At 47.2% G+C, this 17214-nt stretch overlaps 2 protein-coding genes across 3 annotated transcripts in view; both read left to right on the top strand.

Moving 5' to 3' along the window:
- Positions 1-10904, top strand: part of LOC120942964 (serine protease 33-like) — a 47187-nt gene extending 36283 nt beyond the window's left edge. The window contains exons 3-5 of the mRNA XM_040355966.1: positions 1844-2115; positions 7281-7438; positions 10420-10904. Coding sequence (XP_040211900.1) covers positions 1844-2115; positions 7281-7438; positions 10420-10719 — 730 coding nt within the window. The 3' untranslated portion in view covers positions 10720-10904. The remainder of the gene's footprint in view (positions 1-1843; positions 2116-7280; positions 7439-10419) is intronic.
- Positions 10905-13750: 2846 nt separating this feature from the next.
- The window catches only part of LOC120942967 (serine protease 33-like), a 49911-nt gene continuing 46447 nt past the window's right edge, over positions 13751-17214 (top strand). The window contains exons 1-2 of one of the 2 annotated variants that reach the window (XM_040355976.1): positions 13761-13919; positions 16191-16395. In XM_040355976.1, the coding sequence (XP_040211910.1) occupies positions 13883-13919; positions 16191-16395 (242 nt within the window). In that variant the 5' untranslated portion in view covers positions 13761-13882. Of the gene's footprint in view, positions 13920-16190; positions 16396-17214 lie in introns of both variants that reach the window. The other variant, XM_040355975.1, reaches the window with a different exon arrangement.

Genomic DNA, 17214 nt, shown 5'->3' with positions numbered 1-17214 from the left:
GGCAATGCTTTCGGTGCTGCAGATTATTCAGTGTGCGGTTCCCCGTTGGTGTCCAGTCGGATAGTTGGCGGTACGGATTCATTGGATGGGGAGTGGCCCTGGCAGGTCGCTCTTATAGATAATGAATTAGATGGAGAATATTTATGTGGGGGCTCCCTGATCTCCCCGGAGTGGGTTATGACGGCAGCACATTGCATCCACAAGTGAGTATAACATGTGACCTTTATAAACCAATTCTTCCACCAGACACCAATCATTCTGCTTTTGGATTTTGTTGTTCTAAAAATCAGTCATGTAAATGTGAATAGATCCAGTCTACATATTTTATAAAGTGTTGACTTTAAGGCCTCGTACACACGATCGGTCCATCCGATGAGAACGGTCCGAAGGACCATTGTCTTAGGTTAACCTATGAAGCTGACTGATGGTCCGTCGTGCCTACACACCATCGGTTAAAAAACTGATTGTGTCAGAACACGGTGACGCAAAACACAACGACGTGCTGAAAAAAAAACCAAGTTCAATGCTTCCAAGCATGCGTCGACTTGATTCTGAGCATGCGTGGATTTTTAACCGATGGACGTGCCTACTAACGATCGTTTTTTTCCCATCGGTTAGGAATCCATAGGTTAATTTTGAATTAACCTAAGGTTAAATAACCTATGGGGCCCACACACGATCGGTTTGGACTGATGAAAACGGTCCATCAGACCGTTGTCCTCTGGTTAACCTATCGTGTGTACGAGGCCTAAAACTGCCAAATGTGCATCATTAATCTTTATCGATTGGTTTACATCACCAAAGAGTCACATTACGCCGCCGTAGCGCAAATAATATACGCTACGCTGACGCAGCGCAGAGATGCAAGCATGGAATTCACAAAGCCACTGCTCCCAAAACTGCGCTGGGTTTCGAAGGCGTACGCCGGCGTAGGTGGAAGTGGGCGTGAGCCATGCAAATGAGGCGTGACCCCATGCAAATGATGGTCCGAGTGCCAGACAGATATGTATCACGAATTGCCCATGCGCCGGGACATGGACGCATCCCTCTGCGCTTGCTCACAACCACGTCGGAACAACTGCCTAAGATACGCCGGATCACTGCGTACGCCCAGCCAGACACACGTCCAACGTAAAATACGCCGGCTTGGCCGGCTTGTGTTCCCAGGTGCAGACCTTTGCATGTCTGCTGCTGGGTTACACCTCCTTTATGGGGCTTAACTTTACGCTGGACGTACAACTTACGTGCACCTCTCGTAGCCTGCGTCGGGCGCACGCAGGTTCGTGAATCGCCGTATTTCCGCCATCTAATCAATGGGAGCGGCACCATGCTCCCAGCCTAAATGTGCGCCCACTCTACGCCGGCGTAAGCAAGATACGTCGGCGGGGTGTAGCCTGTTTTTAGGCGCATCTCTGTTTGTGGGTCTTGCGCACAGATACGACGGCGCACATTTGCGCTTACGTCGGCCTAACTTGTTATACGTCGGCGTAAGTGCTTTGTGAATCCGGGCCACTGCCTCTGCTAAGGAGTAGGGTGGGGCCGAACAACTGTTCGGTTTGCAGCAGAGCTCCCGAACAAGGGAAATGCTCTATTCCGAACGGGTGAACCCCATTGAAGTCTATGGGAGGGGAACAGGAAAAATCAAAAGTGCTAATTTTGAAGGGTTATATGCAAGTAATTGGCCATTGGGCTTCTGTACATACAGTCCATTCATAGAGAACACATTTATGAACACGTTTCATTCTTTAGATTCTGTAGTTCATTGATAGTAATGATATTTCATTGCATTCTGCAGCAGAGGGATCCTCATTTATACATGTTCTGTTTTTTTTTTTTTTTACAGTCCTATCCAACTATCGAATTATAACGTATATTTGGGCATGTACGAGTTGGGTGTTATTAACTATTATACAGTTATTGCCAATGTAAGCTCTATCATCGTCAATAGTAGATATGTAAGTGATGGAGATGCTGGAGACATTGCCCTGCTGCGATTGGCCACTCCTGTCACCTATACGGAGTACATCATGCCAATCTGTCTGCCATCTTCCAACACCACCTTCCCCTGTGGTACGGAGTGCTGGGTGACCGGCTGGGGTACAAGATCTTCTGGAGGTGAGTCCATGAAATGAAAATCAAAAGTGATTTCACTCATTATCTATACTAAGAAGCCACGTCTGTCATGTTAATTAGGGCTTTGCGATTTTACTTTGGTTAGATTTGCAGGGGGTTCATCGAATCTTGTTTGAAATGCGTAGAACCCTTTCCCTGTAAAGGCCCATACACACGATCTGACTTTTTGACAACAACGGTCCGACGGACGTGTTTTTTCGGACAACCCGACCGTCTGTACGCTCCATTGGACAATTATTGTTTTTTCAACGGACAAATGTTCGCTGTGCACGCTCTCAAACTTTTTGACAACAAATATCTTATGGAGGATAATCCGATCGTGTGTACACAAGTTCATTGGACTAAAATCCAAAGTACAAACATGCATGCTCAGAACCAATGCTAAACATCAGCCAACAATAGCAGAAGTTGCCCAAAGGGTGGCGGTAAAGAGCTGAAAAAACAGTAAAAGTTGGTTGATAATGTTCTGCCGTGTGTATGAAGAACAAGTTCACATCCAACGCCCATTCGGACCAAAATCCACGGAAAAGTGCGATGGAAGTCCGATCGTGTGTATGAGGCTTAATAGTGCCAGCAGTCTTTTGTCAGTGTGTGTAAAGCCTCATACACACGATTGGACTCATCTCTTCCAAGTCAGGATAGTACAAGAGCACCATAATTCGTTGTTTCCTGCAAAAAGGGAAGCGACACGAAGCTTAGATCAGGAAAATGGGATATTCTACACGGAGTGTGTCACGTACCAGGTGGTAGAGTCTGATATGCAGAGGACAGCCTCTCTTACACCTCTGACTCGAGGCCCCTGAGCAGACAGGAGGCACGAGAGTGCAGAGTCGCACGAGTGCCTGGCAGGGTTACTAGCAGCAGTGCTGGACCGGATATTCTGGCGGAGTTGTGAAGGAACACCGACACAGCAGTAGGACCAGCAACAGCAGGTAGACTGGAAAATGGAACAGGCTGGTGCTTGAATGCCTTGGACCAAGAAGCAGGTTCGGCAGCTGGTGGGATGGATGCTCTGTGACCACCGGAACACAGACGGTTACAGGCAGGCTGGGTCACACAGTGGTGAGCAGATCAGAAACTGATGCGGAGGCTAGAGCGGAGTCAAGGAGCAGGTCGGGTTGGTAACAGGCCGGCAGCAAGGTAGTAGAGGGAGCAGGCAGGTGCCATGTCAGAGACAAGCCGGGAGACGGATGCAGGCAGATAGCAGGAGAAATCAGGAACAAGCCGGGTCAGTCAACAGGAACAGCTATTAGCAACAGATAGCAGGGAACACAGGGAACACTGTAGACCAGACAGCATTGATCCTTGGTGCTGACCCACTGTGCCATGCCATCAAACGCAGCCACTGTGCCATCAATTGTCACCACTGTGCCATGCCATCAAACGCAGCCACTGTGCCATTAATTGTCACCACTGTGCCATGCCATCAAACACAGCCACTGTGCCATCAATTGTCACCACTGTGCCATGCCATCAAACACAGCCACAGTGCCCATCAATTGTCGCCACTGTGCCCTTTAATTGTAACCACTCTGCCCTTTAATTGTCGCCACTGTGCCAATTGATGCCACTGTGCCCTTTAATTGTCGCTAACCTGTGCCCATTGTCGCCACTGTGCCCATTGATGCCACTGTGCCCTTTAATTGTCGCCACTGTGCCCATTGTCACCACTGTGCCCATTGTCACCACTGTGCCCATTGTCTCCTCTGTTCCTTGTAAAATGCCCCCCCCCCCCCCCCCCAGCCCGGCACTTACCTTTCTGGGGGTCAGCCATCCTCCTTCCACGTCCCTCGATGTCTTCTCCCGCCCTCGATGACGCTTCAGCCAATCAGGTTACCGGTAACCAGAACCGGTGAACCTGATTGGCTGAGACGCCTGTCAGTCTTGTCCAAGGAACACACCCCCCCGTACGTCCCTTAGATAAGCATTCGGAAGCCGACTACAGCCTGAGGGCTGTACTCGGAAAACCTATCAGAGCCGCCTGCTCTGATAGGCACTTCCACACAGGGATGGACTGGCCATCTGGACTACAGGGAGTTTCCCGGTGGGCCGATGGCTCAGTGGGCCGGTTTCAGTGACAGCGGACCGCCGCCCCCTCTGCTCCTCTGTCTCCCCTTTCCCACAGTGCTCACCTCCTCTCCCTCCCCGCAGCGTTCACCTCCTCTCCCCCCTGCAGCGTTCACCTCCTCTCCCTCCCCCTCCTCTCCCCCCTACAGCGTTCACCTCCTCTCCCCCCGCAAGGGTTCACCTCCTCTCTCTCCCCGCAGCGTTCACCTCCTCTCCCTCCCCGCAGTGTTCACCTCCTCTCCCCGCAGTGCTCACCTCCTCTCCCTCCCCGCAGCGCTCACCTCCTCTCCCTCCCTGCAGCGCTGACCTCCGATCCCTCCCCGCAGCATTCACCTCCTCTCCCTCCATGCAGCGTTCACGTCCTCTCCCTCCCCACAGCGTTCACGTCCTCTCCCTCCCCGCAGCGTTCACGTCCTCTCCCTCCCCGCAGCGTTCACGTCCTCTCCCTCCCCGCAGCGTTCACGTCCTCTCCCTCCCCGCAGCGCTCACGTCCTCTCCCTCCCCGCAGCGCTCACGTCCTCTCCCTTCCCGCAGCGCTCACGTCCTCTCCCTCCCCGCAGCGCTCACGTCCTCTCCCTCCCCGCAGCGCTCACGTCCTCTCCCTCCCCGCAGCGCTCACGTCCTCTCCCTCCACGCAGCGTTCACATCCTCTCCCTCCCCGCAGCGTTCATGTCCTCTCCCTCCCAACAGCGCTCACCTCCTCTCCCTCTCCGCAGCGTTCACGTCCTCTCCCTCTCCGCAGCGTTCACCTCCTCTTCCTCCCCGCAGCGTTCACATCCTCTCCCTCCCCGCAGCGTTCACCTCCTCTCCCTCCCCGCAGCGCTCACCTCCTCTCCCTCCCCGCAGCGTTCACCTCCTCTCCCTGTCCGGCCACCCACATAATGAGAAACCTGTCAGTGGGCCGGTCTGGATTAAGTCCAGGGCCAAATTGTTGTCCCAGTCCAGCCCTGCTTCCACACAGTCAACCAGCTGCCGTTATTCAGGTGGCCGGCGCTCACCATCCGACCATCTGATTAGTCGGCGGCAGCGGCGAAAATACATAGATTCATGCAATGCATGCATCTATGTATTTCAGTGGCGGTGCAAGAGCCAGAGGGGGTGCCGCTCCTGCGCCCTCTATGGACGAAACGCCACTGGAGAGCCGCCTGACACAAGTCGGTCCGACTTTGAAAAAAGTTCCTGCGTTACTTTGGTCCGACTTTGATCCTACTTCAGCCCATTGAATATTATTGAAGTCGGATCAAAGTAGGATCCTTGTCCTAACCATCCGACTTTTGACACTTGACATTGTGATTACAGCAGCAGTAAAAGGAATTTATCTCACACTGGGATTGTTTTGGGTTGGTCAAAGGACAAGTCAGTCTATCACAAAGTCGGATCAAAGTAGTATCCCGTTCATGAAAGTCGGATGGATGTCGGACCAATGTAGGACTGATGTCGCAGAGCAAAGTAGGATGAAAGTAGTATGACTGTCGTGTCGTATCAGTGTGAACCCAGCCTTGGGCCGGGTTCACATTGGTACGACAAACGCTCCGACATTGGAAGCTCATGTCGCATGACGTGTGAAAATCAATGTTTCCCTATGGGAGCTGTCTGAACTGGTCCGACACAAGTCGGTCCGACTTAAAAAATTCTCTGTGTACTACTTTGGTCCTACATTGATCCTACTTTAGCCCATTGAATATCATTGAAGTCGGATCAAAGTACCGTATTTTTCGGCTTATAAGACGACCTTTTGCATCTAAAATAATGCCCCAAAAGTCGGGGGTCGTCTTATACGCCGGGTACCTGTGTCAGAGGGTGTCAGACGGCGGCAATCCATTATTCAAAAGCCGCGCCTCCTCCTCAGACTGTTCCGTGATAGGCGGAACACTAATTTTCCCAGCAGAGCCTCTGTTCAGTATCCGCCTATCATGGATGTCCTCTCATCCTCTGCCTCAGACGCGGAGCATTTTTAAAGTCGGACCGACTTGTGTCGGACCAGTTAGGACAGCTCCCATAGGGAAACATTGATTTTCACACGTCATGCGACATGAGCTCCCAATGTCGGAGCGTTTGTCGTACCAATGTGAACCCGGCCTAAGTCTGGGTTCACACTGATACGACACGACAGTCATACTACTTTCATCCTACTTTGCTCTGCGACATCAGTCCTACATTGGTAGGGAATGGAATGGCACAGTCACTGAGGCATGTTATAATGGCACAGTGAGGCATGTTATAATGGCACAGCGAGGCATGTTATAATGGCACAGCGAGGCATGTAATAATGGCACAGTGAGGGGTCGTCTTATACGGAGAATATATCCCAAAACCAACATTTTAGCTGGAAAATTAGGGGGTCGTCTTATACGCCGGCAAATACGGTAGGATCCTGGTCCTTACCAACTGACTTTTGACATCCGACATGGGGATTACAGCAGCAGTAAAAGGAATTTATCTCACACTGGGATTGTTTTGATTGGTCAAAGGACAAGTCAGACTATCATAAAGTTGGATCAAAGCAGGGATGGACTGGCCATTGGGACTACAGGGAATTTTCCCGGTGGGCCGATGGCTCACTGGGCCGGCTTCAGTGAAAGGGGCCTGGGAGTTTCTCACTTCTGCCTAATCTTGTCCCATAAGGGGGGGGGGGGGCACCAAACTGATTTTTTGCCCCGGGAGAAATAATGTCTAGCTTCCCAACTGGTACTGCCTATAAGAGTACCAGTACCAGCCGTTCTACTCTAATAAAGTAAAATGGCTAGTGAAGGGGGAGAGGGGGCTTGGGGCGGGGGGTGCGGGGGTTGTCTGGCCTCTGTGGGAGAGACCTGTCAAAGTGGGCCAGTCTGGATGAAGTCCAGGGCCAAATTTTTGTCCCAGTCCAGCCCTGGATCAAAGTAGTATCCTGTTCATTCAAGCTGGATGGATGTCGGACCAATGTAGGACCGATGTAGGACTGACGTCGCAGAGCAAAGTAGGATGAAAGTTGTATGACTGTCGTGTAGTATCAGTGTGAACCCAGCCTGAAGGTGATCTATGTAGAGCTTTGCTATAGCTATGACCTTGTAATCCTTTTCTTGTCTATGTTTCATCACTAGGGGATGTCATTGACTATGGGGTCCTCCAGGAGGTCATGGTTCCCCTAATAGACCACAATACATGCCAACAAATGTATGACCATGGAGGAGTTGACTTCATTATACAGAATGATCAGATCTGTGCAGGCTACAAGGAAGGGGGGAAGGATGCCTGCCAGGTGAGTGACACCAAGAACATTCCAGCATGTCTTGCCCTGGATCTTTTTATAGAAAGCAGAAGCAATGCATAACAAAATGTAATTGTTTTACCTGGAATGGATTGGAAAGGTTAATTGCTGTAATTGCCGTCTTTAGCCTGGATGGGGAACTTTCTCCACACTTCTTGCCCTCTATTGAATTTTTTTGTAACTGTATTGTCTCCCTTTATTTTTTAAGTGTTGTACAAACTGTCACAGGAATGGTCCGATGCTGCATCTGTCCCCGTGGCTTCTAAGACTGAGAATTGAGCAATCAAAGACCGCTGATCACTCAATTTTCAGTCTTCAGTGAGCAGAGAGCCAGTGACTGGCTTTTTACTCTGCCCCTCCAGCGCTCACTGGAACGCTGAGCTCTGCAGAGGGCGGGAGTGGCTGGCTCAGTCTCCTAGCAGCTCAATGATAGGCTGAGCCAACTGCCAGCCCAGGCATCTGAGTGCATCCTGACTGCAGAGCCTGGGCTGGCTGAGTGACACCAGCCAACAAAAGGCTTTGACTGAAAATGGGTCACAGGAATAGAACACAAACTGCACTCCTGTGATTCCCAGGGGGGTATGTCAGGAGCATCTAGTGCTCCTGTTCCTCATTCCAGCATCCGGGTTTTGACTATGGCACTCTCCTTATCTGTCTGTCCACCTGCAAGGTGATTCATGTGGTCAATCTCTGGGTGCAAACCAAATCTGTTATAAGCCAACCAAACTTTGACTCGCATGCTTGTGATAGAGAGTGATAATTCCTGATCAAGCCGCCTGACTGTCTGCCCTGCTCTGCTATATTGGATTTGCCTGTGTATGACCTTGGACCAGATTTTACACTATTCCCTGAACTCAGCCTGCCTTTTACTTGGACTGTCATAGAACCATGCTACCTGTCTGCCAACCACAAGTACCTGTTTTCTTTGCTCAGTTTTCACCTGTGTGGTGTGGTAGCCAGGCACTATAGCATTGTGTCTAAGACCTGGGGGCAACCGAGTAGCCTGCTTGCCTTATGGGAAAGGGGGTTGCTATAGGTGAAGAACACAGTAGCCAGCTATAGTGTCTGACCACCTGCGTTGGGGTAGACGTGACACAGTGTTGCCAAAATAGCTTTAGCTATACGTCTTCTTTAAAATAATGTATTAGTAATGTGGGGAAAGGTGAAAACCTCTCACAGTGACATCATTATTTCCAGTTACCTTACCTTTTTTTTTTTTATCTCTAGTCCTGATCTCACTTGGTCAGGAGTGAGGGTGAAACTGGCCTCTTTAGACATAGACAACAACCACACCAAAAACGCTAGTCCAAACATTATTTATTTTATTAAAATAATACATTAAAACCCACAAAAATATCCAACCCATTTTGTGAGAATGCTCCCTTTATCAGGGCTGAAATTTGCTAAAACGTGACCCAAAAATCGCATAAGCAAATGGGTGGGTAGTGAAGCGGGTGACATAATTACCTAAATATGGCAATATATAAATATTTGGGCAATGATGTCATCACCATCCCTGCCCCTTCTTACCTGCTCTGTGCAAAATCATTGCCAAGGAGCCCCAATCCTCCTCATCTTGGGTCCTCCGCTGGCACTCCTGGCTCCACAGTAAGCCTCTTGCTATGGGGGCACTCATGCATGCTTGCTCCAGAGCCCCACTCTATATGCCCATAAGACACATAAAGCACGACTCGGCCCCACCACTGCTCCCTCCTTACTGGCTCCGATGGACATCAGTGGCTCCTTCTGCTGCATCTGAGCCAATGAGGAGCGAGAGACATGAGAGAGCCTCAGCCTTTCGTGCACATCGCTGGATTGAGATTAGGTTCAGGTAAGTATTTTTTTTACCTTACTGCATACATTGCAGTAAGGTAAAAAACCTTCTGCTTTTGCAACCACTTTAAGGCTCACAGCATTGGGTCTAATATGTACATCCCTATATTTGTGCCTGTATTTGCACCTGAATTGGACCAGAAGATGCACAGGACCCTTCTTCAATGCGGACCGCATTAACCTGAGCAAGATTAATAAAGACATGGATGAGTGAGTTTGTGGTGGAGGAACTTGACTGGCCTGTACAGAGTCCAGACCTCAACCCAATAGAACATCTTTGAGATGAATTAGAGAGCAGACCAGGGGCGGACTGACCATTGGGACTCTCGGGCACTGCCCGAGGGCCCATGCCACTAGGGGGCCCCATCAGTGTTGCCAGGTTCAATAAAACCAGGGACAGTATATAAAAATCAGTGTTTTCTTTACATCTGTCCCTGATATGTCCGAAACCGACATGCTTTTGATGTGAAAATCCTGAGGATTTTAGCTGCCCTGCCTATGCACTGCCTCCTGGCGTGGTGGCCATCTGTAAGCCCGATAATCTTCTATTGCCCGGGGCCCCCATGAGTTGTCAGTCCACCCCTGGCGCAGACTGTGAGCCAGGCCTTCTGTCCAACATCAATCAGTGCCTGATCTCACATATGCGCTTCTTGAACAATGGTCAAACATTCCCATAGACACCCTCCTAAACCTTGTGGACGGCCTTCCCAGATGAGTTGAAGCTGTTATAGCTGCAAGGGCTGGGCTAATGCAATACTGAACCCTACGGACTAAAACTGGGATTCTATTAAAACTCATGTGCGTGTAAAGGCCAGTGTCCCAATACTTTTGGTAATATAGTGTGTGTGTGTGTATATATATATCTTAATAACTTCATATTTTGTCCTGACCAAAAGTAATAAATAGAAAATGAAATGTTGTACATTCATCAACTTTGCCAAAGCAAACTTGTGTTGATTGTCTATTTTTTCAGTTCCGGAATAATGTAGATTCAGCAGATATTCACTAGGTGCTCAACTAGTTTGTTTGAGTGTACATTTATAAAAATGGAAAAATGCAATGAAATATTTTTCGTTATTCTGAAGAAACAGTTGATAGGTAGACTCTGGTGAAGCTAATGGCTGTTACTTGTCTTCCAGGGTGACTCAGGAGGACCTCTGGTGTGTAAGGTCCAAGGAGTCTGGTACCAGGTTGGAGTTGTAAGCTGGGGAAATGGCTGTGCTGAACCATATTACCCCGGGGTGTACACCCAGGTAACGGACTACCAAAACTGGATCAGCAGCCATCTGAACGCAACCTTCAGTGATGTCCAAGATATCCCGCCACCAACACTGAAATGTGGAGGAGACTTCAATGGCCATGGAGGAAGCATCCGTCACTCCCACCTTCACTGGACCACCGCCTTGGTTATAGCTGCTTTACTCTTCTTTTATCTATAACAAGTTACTGTCCACCTATATAATCAGTGGACTGCAATAAAGGGTTTACCAGACCACAGAGACACATCCCAACTGCCTTCTAAAGTAACAGAAATGAACGCAGGTTGATATTAGTTATGGATGTTATTTTTTACTTTTTTTTTTATGTGTATGAATAAAATGGATTGTTTTATTTTTGGAAACTTGCTGATGGTCGGGTGTTACTTTTACAAATAATACATTGTATTTGTTTCTCTATAAACGTAGCCACATCCAAAAAATTACACTGTGTCTATGTTTGACTTCAATAGTGGATATAAGTAACTTGGTGTTTTACACTCTAGGGATATACAGTACAGTGGAACCCTCGGAGTGACTCAGTTATCAAGCTTTTTGTAAGACGAGCAACTTTTTTTTTAAGAATTCTGACTCCGTTTGCAAGTGTTGTCTCGCAAAACAAGCAGAATTCAAGCTAATGGGGCCTGCAGTACCGCATTTGGTCTGAGGTTGGGTGGGGGGCGCCGGAGCCGAGCAGAGCCAAACGTCGCTGATCGGTGCCGTTCGGAAATGCATGAAAAGGCCCGAGGACAGCTCGGCTGACCATGGCAAATCTCGGGAACAAAGTCTTTTTGAGGTTTGCTGAGGTCAACTGTAGTGACCTCGGGCCCTTTCGGCCGTTTCCCGAAGCAATTCGGCACCCCCCCTCCCCCGCCTCTGGCCGCATGCGGAATTGCATGCTATTGAAGTCAATGCGGAAAGAATTATTTTCATTTCCATTGACTTCAAAGGGGAAACTCGCTTTGATATGCAAGTACTTTGGATTACGAGCATTCTCATGGAACGGATTATGCTCGTAATCCAAGGTTCTACTATACTTGTTTCCTTTTCCCTTCGGATGATGAGCCTTTTAACCACTTGCTGTCTGGGACAACTTTTTAATGTGTTCTAGAAAACTACTTAGAACAGGCAAACATTGTATATTTTCTGAACGCTAAGGCCCTGAAGAAACAAGAAAACCCCAATATAATACTAACTTTTTTGTAAAATATAATAAAATTTAATAAATAGATACCAAACATGTCAAGACTCAAAAATGTGTCTGTGAAAAGGGTGCCCAACTATGGTGCCCAAAAATTTTCAGAGTTGACACTTTAAAAGTCTTTACAGGTTATCATTTTATAGCTACCCGGCCTGACCATACACTACCCACAAGTGAATATGTGCCAAACCCAAGGGCCAGGCTCTTAAATAGACTCTGTCACACCTAAGATGGTCTCCAGAGTCACATGGGCAACCAGCATCCAATTGGATTGCTGCCCCAGGGACTCAGGAAACCATAGAGGACCCATGTTCCGACTTTCTCTTCCTCTGCATTGTGGCTGCATTTGCCTACACATTCCTTGTCACACCTTCTACACTTCTCTCCTGTATACACTGCTCACTGTCATACCCTCCACACACCTCTTCTGTAAATTCATCACATGAAACTCCCTGCCGTCCTTGTGTGTTTGCTGAAAGAATGAAGTCCTTTTCCAGGTGGATATGAGATAGCGGAGAAGCGTGTCCTGTTCTATGCTCCTGTCAGAGAAATCGTATGAAGAGTCATGCACAAAGACATGCCTACTTGCGCACATGTGCATAAGAATTCTCGAATGACAACTATATGTGCCTTAACTCGCTAACGTAGCTTCTCACGTGCGTGAATACTTGACGCCATGTGTCCCGCGTTTTCCCGGGCACAGCAGCCCATTTGTTTGATTGTACACTCAAGCGCATTGAGACATTCTTTTTAGTTAAAGAGGTCATGGCTATCTGGTGGGCAGGTCTTATTACTTGAGCACATTGGGTGTTATTTGGACATTTTAGTGGTGGAGGAATACCATATATACTCCAGTATAAGTCGACCCGAATATAAGCCGAGGCACCTAAGTTTACGACAAAAAAATGGGAAAACGTATTGACTCGAGTATAAGCCTAGAGTGTCCATCTGCATACCTCACTGTGCCTCACTTTGCCTCACTATGTCCATGCCTCACTGTGTCAATGTCTTGCTTTGCCCATGCCACACTGTGTCCATGCCACACTTTGCCCATGCCTCACTGTGCCCATGCCTCACTATGCCTATGCCACACTATGCCCATGCCTCACTGTGTCCATGACTAGACTGACGTTTAACATGGGAGTCTATGGAAGGGGTGCCTGGGTTTGATAAATCGGTGATCCCCGGCCGTAGGTCCCCCAGACAACAAACTTTGTACACTTGTAGAAGAGAAATGGGGCTACATGTGTGCCAAGTTCCGGGTCCAGGGGACCTTTGACCGGCCAGTACCAGGTCTCCAAAGTCACCGGAGAAATAACTGTTTAACATCGGAGTCTATGGAAGGGGTGCCCGGCTTTAAAAAAAAAACGTAGGTCATACGGACAACAAGCTTTGCACACTTGTAGAGGAAGAGTGGGGCTACATGTGCGCCAAGTTTGGGGTCCAGGGAACCTATGGCCAGCCGGTACCGGGTCCCCAAAAATCCGGGAGATCATGCGCAAAAAGGTGACTTGAGTATAGGCCGAGGGGGGCATTTTCAGCACAAAAAAATGTGCTGAAAAACTCGGCTTATACTCGAGTATATACGGTACATACTTTTTGTCTGAGTTTTATGGTCATGACACTGAAAATAATCACTGTTGATTATATTTTCCGAGTTTATGGTTATTCCACTGAAGTTTATGGTGTAATGTATTTTAGATATTTTTACACTGTCTAATTATATGTTGACATAAACACGTCTACAATTTTAGTGTCCCTTATCTACATTACATAGATTGCCCATTGAATACAGGTGTCATGTGCTTAACACTGGAATTCCATATCGAAAAAAACACAATAGCATTTTTTTTTTCCAAGTTGTACTTTGTACCTTTTCCTTACTCTTTCGCCTAACCCTACTAAAGTCTTGTCGTTTTTATCTATTACTAACTGCTATAGAACAATACGTTAGATAATAAGAGAGAGAGAGAGATAATGAGTTGTAAAGGACACGTTCTCCTGTTGTAAAACAAATAGAAACTTTTATCAAACATAAAAAAGACTCAAAAAGCAGAAACGGTTTAGATTTATGCACAGAAAACTGTGTTCTTCACAGATCGGAGAGAGAACGACGTCGGCTGAACATCATCCAACTCTCCAGGAATGGGGGCGCTCACTGTACTCATCCTGATCACCACAGGTAAGTAGTTCACCTGAAAGTGAACAAAGACAACCAGGCCACAACAAGCTTCTCATTATCCTATCTGAGATCTCTCTGCCTAATCTTACTACACCGACCTCAAGATTCTTGAGATCATTGTAACTAGGGGGTGATTTTAGCCAATTTGATTTTGCTGCTAAATTTTTCATTTTACCCTCAGCAAATTTTTGTCGTAGCTCAATTTCGCCCATTGAATTACTTAGACAAAATCTACTAGAAATAAGTCAAACAGATGTGTATTTAGATCAGATGTCTCTTTAGAGCCCACAATTGTCTATTTAACCTCGAACCCAGTGTTTCTCAACTCCAGTCCTCAAGGCACCCCAACAGGTCATGTTTTCAGGCTTTCCATTATTTTGCACAGGTGATTTGATCAGTTTCAATGCCTTAGTAGTTACCACAGCTGTTTCATCTCAGGGAAATCCTGAAAACATGACCTGTTGGGGCGGCTTGAGGACTGGAGTTGAGAAACACTGCTCTAACCCAATAACCAAGTCATCAGGCTGATCACATGACATGCAGGGTCCTCTTTATCTTCAGATCTACACCATGGTGGGCTGGGACGGACTTACCATTTGGCTTGACTGGGCTCAAGCCCATGGGCCCCCCGCCAAATAGGGGGCCCCGCTTGTTTGCGTCTAATTTTTTTCAATAATATGCCAGTCATTTATTTTTTCATTTAAAGTGTATTGATTGGTCTAGCATTTTTACCTGTTTTTAGGCACATTGATCTTGTTTGTCCTCCGTCCAAGTAGACAAACTTCCTTTTGTTTATTATTACCCTTCTGAAGCTATTTTTGCAATATTATGCCCTATGTCTGTCCTTTTGCTGGATGTGGCATGTCGTTACTTTGGCTCCAATTGCTGGATTTGCCCTTTGAATACATTGCACTCTGACTGTGTCAGTGCTTTTTTGTGCCCATGCGCAGTACACATCATGCCCATGCGCAGTACACATCATGTCCTTACGTGGGTGCGATGACATCATTACGCCCAGTCATTCTTCTGCGCATGTGCGGGCATCCGAATGACACTATTTTTATTTGCGGCGGCTACCGATGGACAGACGTGACGGCTCGTACGGCGGAAATTATATGATCCCTCTCCATCTGACAGGTACAGCGGAAGCTCTTTCCTTGCCGGGCTCTTTGTGGAGATATTGGGTTATTTATCTCCATACACACATTCTTTTTATGCGTTTTCGCTTCCCTAGGCATACCCCTTTGAAGTGGGTGAACTGTACCCGTCACTTTTCATTATGGGGTGCTTATACCAGCAGGGCCGCCATCAGGAATTATGGGGCCCCTTACACAGCTTCAGGCATGGGCCTGGGGGGGGGGGGTGCTGCCGCGAATTGAGAAGAATTGAGAAAGAAGAAATAAAGAAAAATGTATATAAAAAAAGGGGGGTAGCCATCCGGGACCTCTGGGCCCTTAAAAAAAAAAAAAAAGAAACCTCTGGGCCCTTTAATATATATATATATATATATTAAAAAAAGAACTAAAAAGAAAAAAAAAAGAAATAAAATAATATAAAAAATATATATATTTTTTTTAGAAAAAATAAAAAAAAGGGGGCTTGCCATCTTGGGTCCTGTGGGCCTCCGGACCCCTAAAAAAAAATCAAACGTTTTATTTTTTTAAAGGGGGTTGCCATCCGGGCCCCTTACAGGTGTACTGCCTGTACCCCCCTGATGGCGGCCCTGTATACCAGTATAGTTGAATCTGGACCCCCACCACCCTAAGTCCTGCCCTGATGGTGGGCCGTTTCTAATGACACAGACATAATGAGGACAGAATCATTCTCTGCATTGTTGAATCGTGAATGAAGGTTTCTACGATCTCAGTCCTCCAGGTAGAATAGCGCTGGGTGTCAATTAATCGAAAAAACGGAGAATGTCTTGTGCTCCAAAGGAATTACTGCGGAGGGCAGCACCAGAGAAGTGGTGTGTATTGCAGCCTGAGCTCCTTTTTGCATTCTAAACACTGTCAGGTGGACATTAAAAAAAAAAATGTGTTGGGCTTGATGGTGAAAATACAAGTATGAAATCTGTGTCATCAAAATCTCCTATGCCAGCATGGATCATGGATTTGTATCACTTGACAGCTAACATACAAATGAATATAGGTTCATTTTTAATGTGCATTTTTATGTATTTATGTTTATGTATTTACAGTATGTATAATATTATTTTATTGTAAAATATAAATAAATTCAAATTACGTTTTTTTTTTTTTTTGCTTGTGTCAGTTGGCAATGCTTTCGGTGCTGCAGATTATTCAGTGTGCGGTTCCCCGTTGGTGTCCGGTCGGATAGTTGGCGGTACGGATTCATTGGATGGGGAGTGGCCCTGGCAGGTCGCTGTTATAGATTATCTATCAGATGGACAATCATTATGTGGAGGCTCCTTGATCTCACCGGAGTGGGTTATGACAGCAGCACATTGCATCAACCAGTGAGTATTACATGTGACCTTTATAAACCAATTCTTCCATCAGACACCAATCATTCTGCTTTTGGAGAAAATGTTTCTAAAAATCCTGGTTTGTATTATTCATGTGCTGAACGAGTTCAGGGTATTGTATAGTCTACACGTGATGTACATCTATCTATCTATCTATCTATCTATCTATCTATCTATCTATCTATCTATCTATCTATCTATCTATCTATCTCACTGGTGTGCGCAGCCTATTGCATTAGGGTGTGCACCCCAGAAAACAAACACACATGCATGTATCAGAAAAGCAGTGTATGTGTCAGTAAAGCAAAGATTGATGTACATAACGTGTAGACTATACAATACCCTGAACTCATAGTTCGCCACTTGAATAATACAAACCAGGAGCACACTTGGGGCATCCTGAAGGGTGCTTTGAATTTTTTTTTGCCTAGAACTAGGGGCCACGGTCACCAGGGCCGCTGATAGGCCGTTAGAACTGGCCCTGTTGTACTGGGCCCGGCCAGCAGGGGGGCCCGGGCAACCTGAACTGATAGCTAATTAATGTAAAAAAAAAAAAAAAAATCCACCAGCCATCGTCCGTCCGACGCCCAGGCACCGCTTTCTTTTTATGTTTTTTTTTTTTTTTTTTCTTGATAGCACTGTAACTTCAATGTACTGCTAGTGGCTGCAGGGGGAGGGACAATTTCTTAAATTTCGGGCGCGGAAGAGGCATTTTCCCGCGCCCGCTCCTCCTTCTGGCTAAAGTCGCAGCCAGTGCATCTTCTATATTGCCTTTCCTGGCGCCGCGCCATGATTCCTCTCCCTCCGCGT

This window comes from Rana temporaria, chromosome 6, assembly GCF_905171775.1.
Source record: "Rana temporaria chromosome 6, aRanTem1.1, whole genome shotgun sequence".
Lineage (NCBI taxonomy): Eukaryota > Metazoa > Chordata > Amphibia > Anura > Ranidae > Rana > Rana temporaria.
This window is presented reverse-complemented; position numbering and strand designations above follow the sequence as displayed.